The 17,758-nt window shown below is 38.6% G+C and overlaps 1 protein-coding gene and 1 long non-coding RNA gene across 5 annotated transcripts in view; one reads left to right on the top strand and one right to left on the bottom strand.

Moving 5' to 3' along the window:
- SCG5 (secretogranin V) overlaps positions 1 to 14,682 on the top strand; it is a 29,204-nt gene extending 14,522 nt beyond the window's left edge. For all 4 annotated transcript variants that reach the window (XM_030239742.2, XM_030239741.2, XM_009101956.4 and 1 more), the window contains 3 exons: positions 2,813 to 2,925; positions 7,607 to 7,660; positions 11,321 to 14,682. In XM_030239742.2, coding sequence (XP_030095602.1) covers positions 2,813 to 2,925; positions 7,607 to 7,660; positions 11,321 to 11,416 — 263 coding nt within the window. In that variant the 3' untranslated portion in view covers positions 11,417 to 14,682. The remainder of the gene's footprint in view (positions 1 to 2,812; positions 2,926 to 7,606; positions 7,661 to 11,320) is intronic.
- LOC108961255 (uncharacterized) overlaps positions 6,996 to 17,758 on the bottom strand; it is a 21,381-nt gene continuing 10,618 nt past the window's right edge. Inside the window, exons 3-4 of the long non-coding RNA XR_001989479.3 lie at positions 10,934 to 11,007; positions 6,996 to 7,269 (exon numbers count right to left, since the gene is read on the bottom strand). This is a non-coding gene — a long non-coding RNA (uncharacterized LOC108961255). The remainder of the gene's footprint in view (positions 7,270 to 10,933; positions 11,008 to 17,758) is intronic.

The raw sequence follows: 17,758 nt of genomic DNA, 5'->3' as shown, positions 1-17,758 counted from the left end.
TGTGCATATCCTGTTTTGCTGTATGATGCTGGAGAAGGTGGAAGAAATCATCTTCATCTCAGAGTAGAAGATTCTGAGATTTATGAGAACATCATGTTCCCAAGGGAGTTCATTTTTAAGCTGGCCCTGAAAAAAGTTATTCTGTACAGATGAGATTCACCCTTATTTTAGAGACTTTCATTGTGCCAAGAGGAATGAAACTGTCTGCCCTGATCTCCAACCCAGACCATGAGTCAATATTTAAGATACCTTGGCTCCCATCCATGCGCCTTTACAGCTCACTCAGGGTGCGTCTGTGCCAGAAGCGGGGAGCGGCTCGGCAGCGGCGCACGGCGCGGCGGGCAGGCTGGCCGGGGCAGCGCAGCCTCCGCACCGCAGCGGCCTGGCTGGCTGTCCGTCTGTCTGTCCGGCCCGGGGCCGGCACACCCGGGGTGTCTGTCTGTCCGTCCGTCCCGGGGCTGGCACACGCGGGATGTCTGTCCGTCCCGCAGGCTGCGACCCCGCCGGCCCCGAGCCTGCCCCAGGGTCACTGAAGCAGCCCTGCGTGTGCATGATCTACACACACCCTGAGAGAATGGGTCTCCTTCCTGTTACTGGAGCCAAGGAATGACTTCCAGGACTGAAAGCAGTAGTAAAGCACCCATTGGCTGCCTTGGGACCTGGAACTGGGAATGAGAGCCCTGCATTTCTCTGATTTTTTATTTGTCAGCTAAGAGATCCTTTCAAAATGTTTTCTGTTTAGTCTTCTTTTATATATTTGGATAATGCAGAACAGTTGTCAGTATTCTTATTTAAAATGTTCTAACTATCTTAGAATTAATAGAAAGAAAATAATATCTGTTTTTTCACTGTGAAATGTTTTTCACTGTGAAGTGTTTTTGCATTTCATTCAAAAAATTGACAAAATTTCAAATAGTCCTCCCTTACTGTTTTCTATTACAGGCCATTTTGTGAGCATGCCATCTCTTCTGGAATAATACATCATCTTCCAATTTGTTCACTATAGCTGTTGTCTGACAAGTTACAAATGATGAGTTTAGATTTTCTCACACACACAAGCACACACATGGACTTTGTGTCTTCTGTGCTTGCCCATTAGACTCCTGTTCATGATTAGATAAATAAATTACAAACATGGCATCCAGGGAAATGCCTTTGAAAATCCCTTCAGTTTTTCTGTCTTAGGTGAAATGAAAGTTGTTAGCTAAGCTAATACAGTCAGATCTGAACAGAGGGGAATTTGCAGGGAAGTGCTGCCTGCTCAGATAAATGGCTCTGTCATAGGTATGCTGTGAGTGAAGATAGTATCTGCTAGGATTAGAGAAAAATGTTTTTCAGGGCCTTAAATGGAAATTCAAGTGGTGACTGTATTATGCATACAAATTACCAGAGGCCTTCCTCAATCAGGTCTGTGGATTTGCTTAATGGAAAACAATCTTTCCAGTCACTGTCTACATATGCACATTCCACAGCAGGAATACATAAGCCTGGAGCAGCTGAGTGGAAGACTTTTGGATTAGCAGTCATAGAGGACACCCATGTGTCCATCTGCCCTTTCTGTTTTCCACCAAAAGACACAAATGCTCTGAGGTCTGCCACAATTCTGTTGTCACCTGTTTCTCTCTTGATACAACCTTGCTCCTTTTGAGACTGAGATGATTTCTAAATGTTTTAATAGTTTCTGAATTACTTGGCCAGTATGAAGAGTTTTCCCCTCTTTTCTACTGGCAATTTTATTTTTTACCAGTCCCAACGAGAAAAGAGAGAAAGCTGGATCTGTTGACCCAGAATAACCTCCTCAGGTCATTGAATCAACTCAGTCTCAAGTCAAGTCTTTACCCACATCTGAGAGAAAAAGACAATCCATCTGCAAATCTTTTTACATGATGACACACAAGGACAGAAGGGAAAGTCCACAGGTGTGTGTTCTGGAGTGCCTGTGTTCTGGCAGATGCAGCTGTGTGAATGCCCAGCATCATGCCCTGGCTGGTAGGATCTCCTTGGGTCTGTCTGAGAGGAGCTTGGACTGCAAGCTCACCATGCTGGCTAAGCAGTGGGAGCTCCAGGAGCAGACTCTGTCCAAAAAGCTACTCTGGCCTCAAGTTACTGAACCTTTGTGTCAGCTAAAGATGACTTACTTTGGTAAAAAGACCCCAAGTTGATTTTTATGAGGATATTATCTTGATGTGACACTGCCTACAAAACCATCCATTATAGTTATAGGAGGTTTCTGGACCAATCAGATTAGTTACCAATCTACAGAAATGTTTTCATCATAAAACTTCTCCTACATAGCATTTTTATGAGGTCTTATGATGCAGAAATGATTTTCAGTGAGTTTGAACAAAGTAGCAAACCAGAAATGGAGCTCCAGGAAGAGATAGCTACTCAGTGAAAGAAATTCTGTGTTTTCTCACAGCTCTGTTTTACCATGGCCTTCAAAAGTATTGCCTTACCAATTTCTAAAATGACTTGTGAACATTTAAAAGAGAAAGGAATATCTCTTCTGAATCATGCCAGGATGCAATTCTAGGTAAAATCAAGTGCAATAATTAAAAGAAAAACATAAAGGAGGGAAAGAGCTTGGAAAAGAAATTCCTTCAGTTTTCATTAAATTGTGAGGGTTTGTTTTTTTTTCAAATAAATGCATTCTGAAAAATTTGTTTCAAAAGAAAAAAAAACCTGGTATTTTGTAGTCATCCAGTTCTTTATGTTTTTTTAATGGCATGATTGCATTTAAGATGTTTGCTGACTAATGTGGCACATACTGTGTGTTTCAAAGCTACTGAGCACTCAGTGCTTTCTTTTGCAGCTGATGATGGGTGTCTAGAAAACACCCCAGACACAGCAGAGTTCAGCAGGGAATACCAACTGCACCAACACCTTTTTGATCCAGAGCATGACTACCCCAACAGGGGCAAGTGGGTGAGTACATGCTTCTTACTTATTTTTGTAGCATGTGAAACTGGGTACTGTCTGCTGTGTGGGACACTATGAAACCATGAGGAGAATATCATCCTTAATGCTGGAAAAGTGATCACCCTAAGGGAAACTTCTCAAAAAAGGTGAATTCACCCTGAAAAACAGAAATAGTGCTTGTGATTGATAAACACCCCAGAAAAACAGAAAGTGGAAATCCTTGTTCTATCACCTGTCCCAAAGCATGACAGCTTGGTAAGTGCAAAAAACCACATTTCAAACTACGGTGAACATGTAGCCAAAATTAGTGCAGATCTTAAGATTTCAAAACATAAAATGGCCCTAATCTGAAAGAATATCCGGGTTCAGTGACTATTCACTGTTCAGCCACATATATAAAAAATAGAAAGAAAATACAGATAGATGGAGTTCAGCAGCTTAAAACAGCTTAAAAAATCTAGGTTGACAACTTGCCTTAAGGAATCCTCCTTACCTTAAGGATTCTGGAGGACTTGCTGCTGCTTCTTCCTCTGGTCAGGTTATGCACTGTTTTATATTGAAAACCTATTTGACACATCACATGTAATAAACACAGTGAGCTACAGTAAGGGCAAGAATCTTGCTCTGAGCATACAAGGACTTTAATAACTGCAGCTAGACTATTTCTGCAGGCTAGAGGCTCCAAAGAAAGCTCTGCCACTTAATCTTGGATTACATCAGTTAAAATGTCCAATCCCAAATCCATTTTCAGGCGCCAGGAAAACAATAACAATGATCATAATTTATGCTTGTAGAGCAAATAATGAAATCGCATTTTACATTGTTATAACACTTCACTTCAGATTGCACTAAACCAGTGCTCTGTAAGCATATATCGATAAATGGACATGTTTGGCAGTCTCTTCTCCTGCTGTAATTTTGAGACAATGATTCATTTTCACAATCAAACCAGTGTAAGATTTATAGTCTTAATTACTTATGTGAGTGCTAAATTTCTGGGGAGAATCATGCCAAAAATCCAAATTTTGGAAACTTGTTGCATTCTAAGTAATTACCATCAAAAGTTTTCATTTAAAAAACACCAGATGGTGAACGTTCTTATTTATGCCAGATAAGGCTGTCAGTTTTCTTATTATTCATGAGTGCTTTACTTTCCTAATACCATTCTGAAGACTACAAAGGCACTTCTGTAAATCTTTGGCCTATAGCAATATTTCAGAATCAAGCATACATACTGTGTTGTCATCAGCAACATATATACTTAATAAATGATAGTAAATCATTAGTGAATCCTGGGCTTTTTTGTATCTCCATCCATCACTACTAATTCAGGAGAAAAAGCTGCTCATGTATGGATTAAAACACTTCTGGGTACTAAACAGTAATCATATCTAGCTGCAGCTAAGCCAAGTCCAGATCTTTTTAATTAGCGATGAAACAGCTGGTCATGTACATGAGCAAATATTCTGCTGAGATCCAGGAGAACAACCCTGATCATCTCCTAATTAGATATTACCAAATGGTAAAAATATAAATACAGTGGTATCTTTTTGTGGCTGGAGTTTTTATTTTTAATTCTCTGGAAATTCAGGTAAGCACTCTAAAAATTAGCTGTTTGCTTATAAAGCAGAGCTGAAGTAGATCAGGTCTTTTAGGGCACTCCCTGTTGTCTGCATTAAGTTGTAAATGACCAGCACAGCTGGCTGTGGGCTGCTTAGTGGGTAGCTGTGCATCCTCACCCTCCCTCTGACCCCAGCCCGTAAAATTCCCTCTGCCCACAACAGTTTGTTCCTGCTTCTCCTGTTGAAGAGCCAAGGACCAGATGCCCAGGGGCAGTGATGGTTGTGTGCTCACAGACTGTTTCCACCAGCTCTTGCCAGCTGAGTGGGCACCAGGCTGTCATCACCAGCTGCAGCTTCTGCAGCCAGTGTCTGCTGGACCCATGGAGCTGGCATGTGCTCCCAGCTCTTGGGGGAGCTTCTCCCCAGCCTTTTCCTACCACTGGCTGGTTGAGGAACTGTTACAGTTCCCGGTGAGCCAACATGCATTCCTTAGTGTAACCACAGAAAAACCCAGACTCCATTAGCAGGTCAGAAAAAAGGACCTGTTTGTCCTACTGGGACAGAAACAGGTTGGTTGGCTTGTTTTGGTGACAGACTGTCATGCTTGCAAAGCTGTGGGACCTCTGCAGTATCCTGTGAGAAACACACATTTTATAAGGGTCAGGCAAGTCTAGAAGCTGTCTCATGCAGCAAAGCACATGGTTGTGTAGATGCCAAATGTTATGTGTAAACACTGCTAACAGATCTGCAGATACAAATCTGTAAATCATAATTAATATATACTGGCTTAGGAGTGGGAAGAAAGGGGAAGAGTTTTTCTGTCTTTGGGACAACTCCCCATATATCAATATGCTGGCCTGTGGGAAGTCTCGAAACAGACTCTGTTTGTAGAGTGAGATCCACAGCTTATACTCTCCTCCCCTCTCCTCATATGGGGAAAACATAGAGGAGACAGTGGAAATAAGCAGGATGAGTGACTTTTGGAGTTTTGTGTGCAGCTATAGTTTCTAAGATTTCAGAAGTTTTTCTCCCCAGTTCAGACTTTTCCTTATAGGACACAGACACTTTCTGAGTGTGCCTTTCTTGCATCTTGCAGATTGGCTCTAAGGATGGTTTGTAGAAGTGCTGTTGGCATCCAGAAACACTTGCACAAAAATAATTTACAATATATGATTTACAATCAAATCTAAAAGCTTCTTACATATTTTGTTTATTTAAAGCATTTTAACTTATGATTTTTTCCCAAATCCCAGCCTGTAGTAATCTAATCCAAGTAGCCAAGAGGATGCAAAGGAAGCTCCAGGAGTGAGGGAAAAGTAGAAAATCACATGCAGCGTGTCTCTACATGAGGTGTATCTTTTCATAACTGAAGAAAACTCTGTGCCTTCATCCTTAACAACCTCTCAGTGAAGGATGAACCCTTCATGGGCAGATTTTGGTGCCTGATGAGGTCAGGCTGTGACGCAGTGGAACATATTTTCAGGATTGCTGTTATCATACAAATATGTTCTTAGCTCATGCTCCACAACCATATTTGCTTAGTACTCCACATAAAGCTACAGCAGTAGTTAGGGTCTTAAAAATTTTTCTGAAACAGACTAAACAAAATATGGTTTCCTTGAGCAGGGATGGTTCAATTGTAAGAAATTTTTCAGAATGACAGAAATGCTAGCTCCAGTAGTCCATGAAATTATTTTTGTTTCAGAAACACCCTTTTTCCTCTCATGAAAGTACAAGGTCAAATACTTTAGAAAGAGAAGCTTTGATGGTGCTTTGTTTCCTAAGGAGAATAATTCATGCGTCCTTGAGTTTCTTTAAAATGTTAAATTTAAGTTTTCCTGAAGTGAGCTCGCATAAATGACTAGCCAAGAATGTCCCCCTTGGCCAACTTCATCTCTGTTCCCTTTTGGAACAGCTCAGACAAAATAACTGAGGTTGGACAAGAGATAGGCCTTGTGAATTTGAGGTTTAATGAACACAAGAAGTACAAAACAGACAATTTTGGCAGATTTCATTGTAACACTTGAAAATGTTTGTTTTTTCTCATATCAAGGCTGCAGAGAGACTTAGACGTGTTTGGTGAATTTGTCTCGTGCTAGAATTACACTTTCTATTTATATAATCAATGTTAGGTCAGTTGTTTATAGCAGAATTAATGGCCTTGTTTATATAGTCTTCTGCTTTTATACACGTAATTCTTCTCTCCTTCCATTTTCAGGTTAGGCTTTGGTTTTGGTTTTCTTCATAACACAGAATTGAAACAAAATGTGTTGAACATGTGTGTGTTATTCCAGAGTTTATTAGAATTCCCTACTTATAAGAAATACAACAATATGTGGATGCACTTATGTAAACTATGGTCAGAGGGGGTTTTTTGTGTTGGTTTCTTGTTTTTCATTTTCTTTTCTCATCATCATAACTTTCTCTTCTGCCAAGATGTTTCTGGCAGTTTTTAAAAGGTTTGCCACTAAAAATGTTATAGACCAAATGGTTTTTAGAAGCTTTATTGAGGGCACTACTTAAACAAAGGAAGAGTTGGCGCTGAACTCCTTTCAGCAGAACTTTGCACTGGGAAGTGTTGATATCTGGAAGGGAATAAGCAAAGACAACAAAACAGTAGGAATGACGCCTATTTCTGTTTTTAAAAGGAATTAGAAAATCCCTTGTAAAGAAAATTTTTTTTGCTCCTGTTCTTGTGCCACCTCAAATGTATAGAAAGATATACCAGAGGCAGGACTCCTGCTTCTTCTCCCTCACATTCTTATTTTTCTTCTTCTTTCTGTCTTTTCTTAAAAAAAAAAAAAAAAATCATATATATATACCATGTATCACATGATGGGGAACAGGGGAACATCCAGACTATACAGCACATACTTGGAGCCCTTATTGCCTGAACATGGGGCATAACATAGTGGAAAATTACTGGCTTTTAAACTGTTGATAAGGCTGTGACTGCTCCTGAAGAACTGCAAATCTTAGTAGGAAAACACAAATATTTATTTGTGGTTTATTTCTCCCATAAAACAACACACTCCTCTAGGCTTGATAATATTTAATAGAAGTAGTATTTTCAAAGAAGAATGTAATGGATTTGATGGCTGCGTTGTGTTTTTTCTTCTTTCCAGAGCAAGAGTTTACTCTTTGAGAAAATCAATGGTGGTCCAAAAAGAAGAAAGAGGGTAACTATTGGAATGTTTCATAGCCCCTATATAATCTAGAGACCCAATAAAAATTAAAACCATATTGTTGAAATGAAGAGATAGTCTAATGCATTTGTATTATACTTTAGATTATGTGTCAAGGACTCTCTGTGATAAACTGCTATAGCCAGCTTAAAGATTGAACACGGGCACAAGCCTTATTTCTCAGAATAGACTCTTACTTTCAGAGGATACACTTAAGTGTAGAACATTATAAAGCCTTGTATTGTCTCTCTTTTAAAATTGATCCTATTTGCTTAAAACCATTTAAAATTATTTAAATATCTCTAAAAGAGAATTTGAAATTTCCTACTAAAAATATTAGTAAATTTAATTACCACTATTTATGTGTGTGAATGTATTTTTGGGTGTACATAACACTAGAGGTGGTTCTTTATCTGATCTACCTCCATGAAACTCCTATCTCTGTTTCCCACTTGCTTGAAAGACAAAGATGAAAAGGTTCTCACTGTTCTGCTCCTGGAACAGGGAAGGCAACCCACACAGAGAGATTCTGCACAGTCTGCCTCATACCCTCTCTTTTTTCCTAGTGTCAGCCTTTCTTTAATTAAAAAAAAAATCACTTGCAGTAAGAGTTGACATATTCAGCTTTGCTGCTGTGTATTATTTTTACAAAATGGAAAAGTCTCTCTTTTACAAAAAGGAAAAGCTCTCTGCCAGAAAGTAGCTTTTCAAAATATGACAGCACAGTTTATATTGTAAATTAAGTAAATATAATTTAAAATAATGAGCATGAGCAAAGATGATTTATTTATATATTTATTCATTAACTCTCAAACTTTAAGTCTTTGCTAGAAAGGGAGAAGATATGTTGATTTTTTTCCTGATTCAGACATCACTGGCAGTTTGTACTTCAACCCTAAGTTAATGATCTGACTTGAGCTTAGTACCTGCTTCATGCTTACATTGGTGTTTGAGTTTGTTAGTTGAAAAGTAAAAAAAGGTAGTCACCTGACTTTAATTTTTTAGTAAGTAGAATTTACTCTGGAAATAGTTCAGCAGAGTATCTATTAATAGCTAGAACAGCATGTTAAAGTGGAATTCATGCAACACATACACGAGGGGGAAAAAAAAAGAAAAAAAGAACATTTTCTTTGTGTGAGCTGAATGACACAACTGGATACAAAAGAAGTACCAGCTGGAGGCACTTGACAGCTACGTGGCCAGGGGTAGCACAGAATTTTGAAGGTGAAATACTTTACAGACTTATAAAATAAGCAGACTTATTTTCCTAGCACCAGCATGTCACTTAATGCTAAATTCATTAGAATTTAATAAATCAGTATAATTTAAATTATTTTAGGGCAATACTGTAATGATTATTAATGATTTAATGAACAATTCAGAATCTCCACTACATCATCAGAAGAGTAACCTGGAACTGTCAGCAGCAGTGTCTTTTTCTAAAAACCAAAAAGTCCACTGGATTCCCCTCCTGCCTTTTGTGCTCCATGCCTTTCTGCACAGACAGAGCTTTGGGATCTGGCAACAGACTGATTTTTTTTTTGCACCTGAATGTCCCCATGTGAGGTTAAAACAAGTCCTGTGCAGCAGTGTGTGCAGTAACCCTGCTGTGTCTATCCAGGGCTGCAGTGAACCCTTCTCAGCACTGTGTGTATTTGTGTATTTCTGTGTGCCTCTAGAGGCACACGTGCAAGCATGCACACACACTGCAGTGCTCACCACCTGCTGCTGTGCTCCTTTCTCTGCAGCACTTCCACTGCAAGACAGGGAGGTTTGCAGGGACGTCTAACTTTAACCAGCAGCTCTCCCCTTTTTAAAATGTCTGTGCTTGCAGACAGCCCTGCCCAGAAGTGTCAGGAGCACTTTGTGATCGCTAAGTTGCTGTGGGCTCAGAGCTGTGTACAGAGGTGCTGAGGAGCTTGCATTACTTTGAATTCTGCACAGCTGCATGGGATTAAACACATTTTAGTCAAATCAGCCAAAGTATTTTGCATTATATTTTGTGTTTTCTTTTGTTGGTTAAGAAGGATTCAAAATTTTATGTAGTCCTATTCTCTTCCACTTTATTTCAAAAAGTAGCAAGCAAGTACCATTCCAAAAAAAAGACCAATTAATCTTCCTAGGAATCTTCAAATAATTCCTAGAAGTTTATGCAACAGTTGAATTTCACTAAATTAACATTAAACAGAACTTCTTTAAACAAACACAAACAAATCGTTTACATATGTCTTATTTCTAACAATTTAAAGCATTGGAGTAAGTTTATTTTCAAAGATTTTTCCACATTCATTTCTGGTTCTTAATATTTTTATGTTTTCACTTGCACCAGGCAAAACACCCAAAACCCAGCAGAAGAAAGCAACAGGGCTGCTCTGTGCTATGACTACGTATTAATGATAGCATCCTCAAATCTGGAGAAACCCAAAGGCTTAAACTTGTAGATAAACCCCAAATATTTTCCAGAGATTTGACAAATACTTCAGATAGCTGAAAATAAATATTTCATGCCCATTATGAAAGGGCATGAGAAAGGCATTATGAATGCCTTTTTTAATTAATTCTTGAATTTTGGTAAAAGAGGCACAGAAATGTCTCAAGAAAACTAATTTCTCTGACACAGTCAGTCTGACAAGAATCAGGAGATACTGGAAAATTTGCATTCCTCTGAAGCTTGTCCTTAGGCAAACAGTTTTTATTAGCATCAAAAAGCCTTCATGCTAGAATTATTTACTGTATCTGTGTGAAGAAGACAATATACACTTGAATTTTGCCTACACTGACACTGTAACAGGCCAGAAAGCAAGTGTAAATGATACTTAATACCAAAGCTCCACTGAACTGCTTGCCACTTTGCAAATACAGTAAATACATTTTACTCCATTCCCATAGATAAAATTCAAGCATAGGCTTTCTATGTTACTCCATCTACGATCTCCAAGCAGTTTTGAGACAGGATCTGTTCATCTTCAGCCTCACATTGTGTTGCTTGCATGGTGCAAAGTGAAGTTCAACCCTCTCCAGGAATCTTCTTTCCAGCATTCCCTTCTCCTGGCAGTGCTACGAGAGCCATGTTCAATGCCAAAACCTTCTTTGGCTCTGCTGCTTTGCCAGCAGTTTTTTATCTCAGCATCAAGAGAGGAAGCAAGGAGGGGTTTCCTGGAGAGGAGGCAGGCTAAACAGAGGTTTTGGTCAAACTGGAATTGGGGTCTCTAATTTGTATCCCAGCACTATGTCCATCAGGGGCTAGTGGTTTAAGCTAAAGCTTACCTGTACTTCTCCAACAAGTTCTGTCCTGCCTCAGGAATTAGGGAGTTAACAGTTGCTGCTGCTTCTCTGCTGAACTGTGGAAAGGAGGAGTGGAGCAAAAAGGCAGTATTTAATTGAGATTGTTCTATAATCCTGAAAGGCCTCCTTCACTTGTATTCCTTTCAGTGGATCACATTAAATTCTTGCACAAAAAAAAACCCAATACAAAACAAAAACCAACCAAACAAAACACTGTTTGACTTTTAGATTTAATCCCTGGAAGCACATTTTTCCCAAGTCTATAAATATCTGACAGATAAGAAATACATAAATAAGTTCACAAATTCTAGTTACCTTTTATCTGTTTCCCTGTTTCTAACAAGTTTAAATAATTTTAAACTTTTTCAGAGTGTGAACCCCTATCTGCAAGGACAGCGACTGGATAATGTTGTAGCAAAGAAGTCTGTTCCACAATTTTCAGATGAAGACAAAAGTCCTAAATAAGTACAATAAAAATGAAAGATAAAAACTCATGCCATCCTCCTCTAGATCACGATATTGCTTATATATAATCATCTATTAAAATCCTTGTGAATGGCAGCATGCTTATTATTTATATAATTGTAGATGAAAAACAGCTGTATTTATAACAGCATGTTCTCCTAGATGATAAAAGTATGGTTCTGCTTTTTGTTAAGTTATGGTAAAAGGATATTTCTGTTGTTTTTATTTTAGTCACGGAGCAAACTTTAAAAATGTTAGTCATTTTTGATAGCTAATGTGAGGTAAATGGTCTTAATGAGAAACTTGTAAATTGGAAGATGGAAAAAAAAAGGCCAAGTCTGACTCCAACATTTAATCTAAAATGTTACTGTGTTTGACACATGAAAATTATAGTTTTATGTTTTGTTCACAAATATTGTTACTTAGCAAAGACAAAGTATTTATTTTACGCAGGGAATTTTGGCTTTTGGTCCATTTTAATAAACACTTAAGCAATCTACAAGGTTTGCAAAGTGACATTTTCCAAAATACTTCAGAGGCTCGTTTGTCTCTGTTATTGCTGTGCAAATTTAAGAATTAAAGAACTGCTTTTTGACTGTATTCACTGAAATATTTTCTGATAGTTTTAATCATTCCATGCCCACGGCTTTCCTGAACACTTGAACATCTTCCTTCCTTATCAATAGAACTGTTCTGTGAAAATTGATCTCCCCTGCTGTCCTTTGTCTTAGTAACTGCAGCATTTGTGCATTAGAGTGTTCTTAAATTTTAAGTAAAGATGGAGATGTTTGTCTGTGTTAATAAGGTTGTGTCAACAACCTCTCAACCTAAATCCAAGATAGGAAGGTCATTACAGTTGATCTTCTGAAAAAATATGCTACTCTGATACCACTTGTAGCTATCATTGCTCTTGAAGTTGTTCTGGGAAGCTTAAATTGCATTCTTGCCCCTAGGAGATTGAAGAACTTTATATTCCAGAGTTCTCCCTTTCTGCAAGATGAGAGCACACCTGACTATTTCAAGCCATGTGAATGGAACACTGGAATTAAGCTGATATTACAAATAATTACAGCTGATATTACAAATAATGTGAGGGAAATGGTGAGGAAAAAAAAGTAGTTTTGTTTCCCATCCTATAGAAAGATAACAGGGAAATAATGATGACCTCTTAGGAAAAAGAAAAGAAAACAAGAAATTAGGAAAATAAGAATTCCTAGCTATATAAAATTAAAGTTAACAGGATGGCTCAAGTATGACTGTTTTAGGCATTTTCTTTTTTTTGTCCCACCACTTAGTTATTTGTAATAAATTATGTATGTAGAGAATTGGGCCTTTCATGCCATATATGGGTATATTGCAAAATTCTAACATTTTGGAACGGACTGCCATGCCTTTCATCATACTTCCTTTTTAAAAAAAAATCTTGAAGACAAAAATGAACAGTATGTCATAAAGTGGGGTTTATACTCACACAAGACACAAGAATGAGGAATTTCTATGAGTCACAGAGCTCTTTGGGCTTCCAGAGGCTGGAACAGGATGGGAGCAATCTAGCTGTCCATGTGACAGAACTTGCATTCTCTGTGTCTTAAGCTTACTCTTTTTATCTGCACTCCTGCTTAGTCTTCACACAGGTACTTAAAACTGCAAAGCTACAAAGATTGCTCCAAAATCAACAAGGAGTCTATATATATGATGGCATAAATCTGACATTAAAACTTACTGATGCCCCATGGACCAGAGTGTGTGAAATGGTCATTCCTTCCATCTAAACCTGCTGCCAGCCACTGGTGGAGCCACAGGGCTTCCAGGCATTTGGAGACCAGACTGCCATTCCTAAGAAATTGGTGTTTCTTCACATCCTTGACTGTTCCATTGATGCTTCTGAAGTAATCTGAGTTACATTCTGTCCTTATAGCTCCAGTAAAAGCCATCTGAATCACAAAAATGAAACAACCATGATGGCAATTTATTTCATTTTTTAAGCTCTTTTTAAGGACAAGTGCATAATAAAAGGAAGTGTGTACAGTAAACAGGGTGCTTGAAAAGGGAAGGGCAAAGAAGCATTGCCTGCTTAATAGTACCAATAATTTCACATGTAATTTTGTGAAGCACTCGAGGTCAGTCCAACCCTGTGTGGGGATGTGAAGTCCAGCACTGCAAACTGGCCCAGAACACCTGGCAGGCTCCCTGCATGCCACCAAGAGAAGCTGCCCTCTGTGTATGACAGATCTGCACAGTGCAGGCAAAGGAAAAATATCACAATTCAGACCTGGTTTTGTCCTTAAACAGAAGCAAACTAAAAAATAAAAACCTTTACACTGCACAAAACAATGTGATGTCTTACAGGAACTGTCTGCTGGAGCAAGTCAAGTGCGTGGTGTGAGCAGCTGTCTGCTGAGTTCATCAGGCAGCTTGAGTGTTTCACCAGGAAGACTCAGAAGTACTCTTGTGAAATATTAATAAAATATAGCTATTGCACCATGATAATGAATTTCATTATTCTAATTTCAGTGTCATGGCAGAGCTGTCTTTTGGTACTGGGACTGGCTAGTCCCATATTGATAAAAAAACCAAACCAAAACAAACAAAAAATAAACAGACAAAAAAAAAAACCAAACAAGGAAAAATCCCTGCCCCTCTTACTGCTCCAACAACAGTCCAAACATCTATATGTAGTTTTTTAAACAGAATAATCACAGTGCTGGTCTTTTAGAATCCATGAACAAAGATACCAACTATCCCGCCTCACTCAGAGTTCACCAAACCAATATTTACAAGAATGTAAATAGCTGCACAGGTGTAATTGCCCTTTTACCTTTATGATGCATGTGAATTAAGGAGCATGTATATTGACACTGTTGTTTAGAATTTTCATCAAATTAAAACCTTTTAGAGTATTTTAAAATTTGCAAGTGTGTTAATTACCTCTAACGCATTAGAGACACAATGTGCTTGAAGGAAGCTATCCGAAATAAAGTGTATTGCCCTGAAACATTGGTTTTGTCTGGTAAAGAAATATTTATTACTCTAGTTTAAAAAAAAAACCCACTGTGTAACTGATGAGAGTATTTGATTTGTGAGACAAAACTTACTCTGGGGGTGCATGTGCGTACACACTCGCACATTAATACACTTTTCAAAACAATACAGTCTGATAATAAACTCATTAGTAAAGAATTTAATGATGTTAACCCATGGAAGAAAGTAATATAAATATGCTTAGTGAATTGATAAGGAGAGGAAATACTGAAATACTTCTAATTACTGGCACATTTGCATTCCCCACATGCAATAAAACCATGCTGCTATCTATGCAGCACTCAGGGGCAATCCAGAGAAGCCGGGTACTGCTTCTCTGATGTCAGAGCTCTGAGAGCCCCTTCCAGGAGTGCATGTAAAGCTGACCTGAAGTTATTTTATCAAAATGTGGTGAAGCCTATCTTATCTGTTAAACTGAGCAAGGGCACGGGCAGAAAGATGACTATTAAGTACTTTAGGTTTTTGGCTTTGTTGTCAGCAGAGTAACACCCAAGCCCCTTTGTTTCCAAATGTCTGTAGCTGGGAAGCAGACAGTAGCTTTTGCATGATGAAGAGGAGACTTGCCTTCAAATCAGGCCTCTAAACAGTAGCTCTGTGGGAGTGTTGAAAAGGCTTTGTTTTCATTTTCATGGTGTACAAAAAACTAATTTTTGAACAAAAACCCCTAATTTTTTGGAAAAGGCCCATAACAACATTAACCCAAAACAAATTTGGAATATTCTGGACTGTTTGCTGGTAAGCACACTAAACCAGTTCTCACCTCAACTTGTAATGTGATACAATTTTTATACAATTACTTTTTTGACACAAATAGATAATGCCTGGATCTTTAAAGACAACTTTTCAGTTTTCTGGAGTCACACACTCAGATTTATGGAAAGAGAAGGGCCAGGTTGAGAGATTCAGAGGATGCTACCACAATCCCATGAAAATTTAAGATGTCCAAAGAAAGGACAGTTCCACATGATCCACAAAGGAGTATGTTCACTATTTTATTAGCCAAGTGTCACTATCTGTAGGATTTAAGGCACCTCTCCATCTAAGCCAGAAGCTATCAAGGCTGTCAGGGAGAGGACATTATCTCCAATTTTGAGACACCTGAATCCAACATTTCAGGCTAAGAGAACTGACAATTAAATTGAATTATATTTCTGCCATGCTTGATATAATTAGGATGTCATTGTGATATGCCCTGAAGAGAAGACAGCAATGACAAAAACCCAACAGAAAACACTGACTCCACTGCCAGATGAATACATATGCACACACTTAAAAAATCAGTTCTGCTTAAAGTCATGCAATTACCTTCAATACTCTTTAAAAGAATAATATTCGGGAATTACCTCAAAGAAGAAGTGTACTTTTTAAATAAAGAAATTTCTATATCCCTTAAAATTTCTGCCAGTTTGTCACGCCTAGGGTCAGTGGCAGATTCCAACCATAAGCAAAGAACAAGTTCCCTTGAAGGGCTCAGCCATTGACAGTGATCTGCTTACATGAAAACTAAATAAAAACTAAAAACAATTGTAGGCAAAGGATGTGGAATTGCCAACATGAAGATCCCTTTCACTCACGAATGCGGCTGACTACTATAGGATTGGGAACTAAGCCAAGACTGTCAAATACAAGAAAATGAAGAGCTCAAATGAGCCATTTTCCAAGTACACTCATGGTCTAGGTCTACCATGCTCAAGCCTTTTGCTGGTAGGTGAAGAATGGCACTGAGCTCCAGTTTGCCATCCCAGTTTACCATGAGAAGGAACTATGCAGTTTCAGTTGTCATGTTTGCTTTATTTATGATGATGACTGCTTTGCTGTGATTACATGAGTCCTGATGGCTGGGAGAGCTGCTAACCATGTGTTCAACACATGGCAGCATAACAAACATTACATACGAGTGTCATGGCAGTAGCATTATCAAATGGAACTTAAAGAGCTTTGAAAAATCCCATTTTATTAATGAGGTCTGTAGTTGTGTGTGGGGCAGAGGTAGGCGTGGTAGGAATTGAGAATAGTTTCAGACTCTAAAGATTAGGTAGACCCAAATCACCTCTTTTGCATTTTCCTCTGTAGTTCCTGTCACCAAAACACACAGAATGCAGCTCCTAGTGCAACACATGGTTGTCTTTTACATTTGATCACTGTTTCTTCATCCTACTCTGTTCTCCAAGAAAAACAGTGGTGTGAGTCAGTGGCTCAATTTCATGGTAAACTGAGTGAGACAAAGGAGGAAGCACAGAAAAAAAAGTAATGTGCTACTTGTTACTAATCTCAAACTTTCCCTCCTTCCCTAACCAGTGTCATTCAGCTAGAGACCATTAAATGTATAAACACTGACTCCTTTTACTCCAGACCTTGTTCTGAGCCTAACCACCACATGACAGTGTTACTTTCACAGGAACCACTGAAGATCTCCATTACAGAAGACAGTGATTTTTGGGTCTGGGAGTATTTGCTAGATCACAAAAGGTGCATATGGCTTTCATGCTGAATTCAGACATCCTTTACCTAATTCTTTATTCTGAGAAACACAAAAAACCCCCAAACCCTAGCAGTTATTTCAGTGCAATATCTGTATTCTAATGCCCCAAAGTTCTCTAAAAGTGGCTGAAATTCAAGTGGGATAGCCTGTATTGGGAAACGTGGTTCTGATTCCTCAACTCAATAGAGAACACCTTTCTACACTGGAAGTATAAAATACCACACTGTGACCTTTTATGTTTCTAAATGGACAAAACAGACTCATGAAACAGCAGGTTAGGCCATCCAGAGAAGCACTCCTAATTCACCACTGGTTATTTTTTCCCCTTCTTAACGCTGCAAACAGTGACTAAGAGAATTGCAAAACTTTGATTCCAACGAGTAATGCAATGGCTGTAAGATTTATGGACTTGAAGAAACCTATTTTTAATGCTGCATAAACCATTAAACAAATTTAAAAAAAAAAGAAGAATTAAAGTAAATTCTTTAAAAGTCAATGTTGTTACAGATAAGCACAGCTGCTGTAGTTCATGCACAGAGCCTGGCTATTGGTTGAATTCCCAAACCCCATGGCAGAGCTGACACAGGACTCTGTGCATGCCTGGGTAATGTATGTGTGCACAGTAAAAAAGCAGAAAAGTACTTATGTCCTGCTTCTGATTCTTTATAGCTTCTTCCTGCTAATCCCACAGTGTCTCCAGCTTTGTTGCAGCTTTTCTGGTGGCTACTGCTCTCAAGTTATGGTGTCTTGGAAGACTTTTTAGGCAGGGACTGTCCTGAGTATGAAGTTATCCATCAGGCAAGCAATATGTGCCATAA

This window comes from Serinus canaria, chromosome 5 (assembly GCF_022539315.1).
Source record: "Serinus canaria isolate serCan28SL12 chromosome 5, serCan2020, whole genome shotgun sequence".
Lineage (NCBI taxonomy): Eukaryota > Metazoa > Chordata > Aves > Passeriformes > Fringillidae > Serinus > Serinus canaria.
This window is presented reverse-complemented; position numbering and strand designations above follow the sequence as displayed.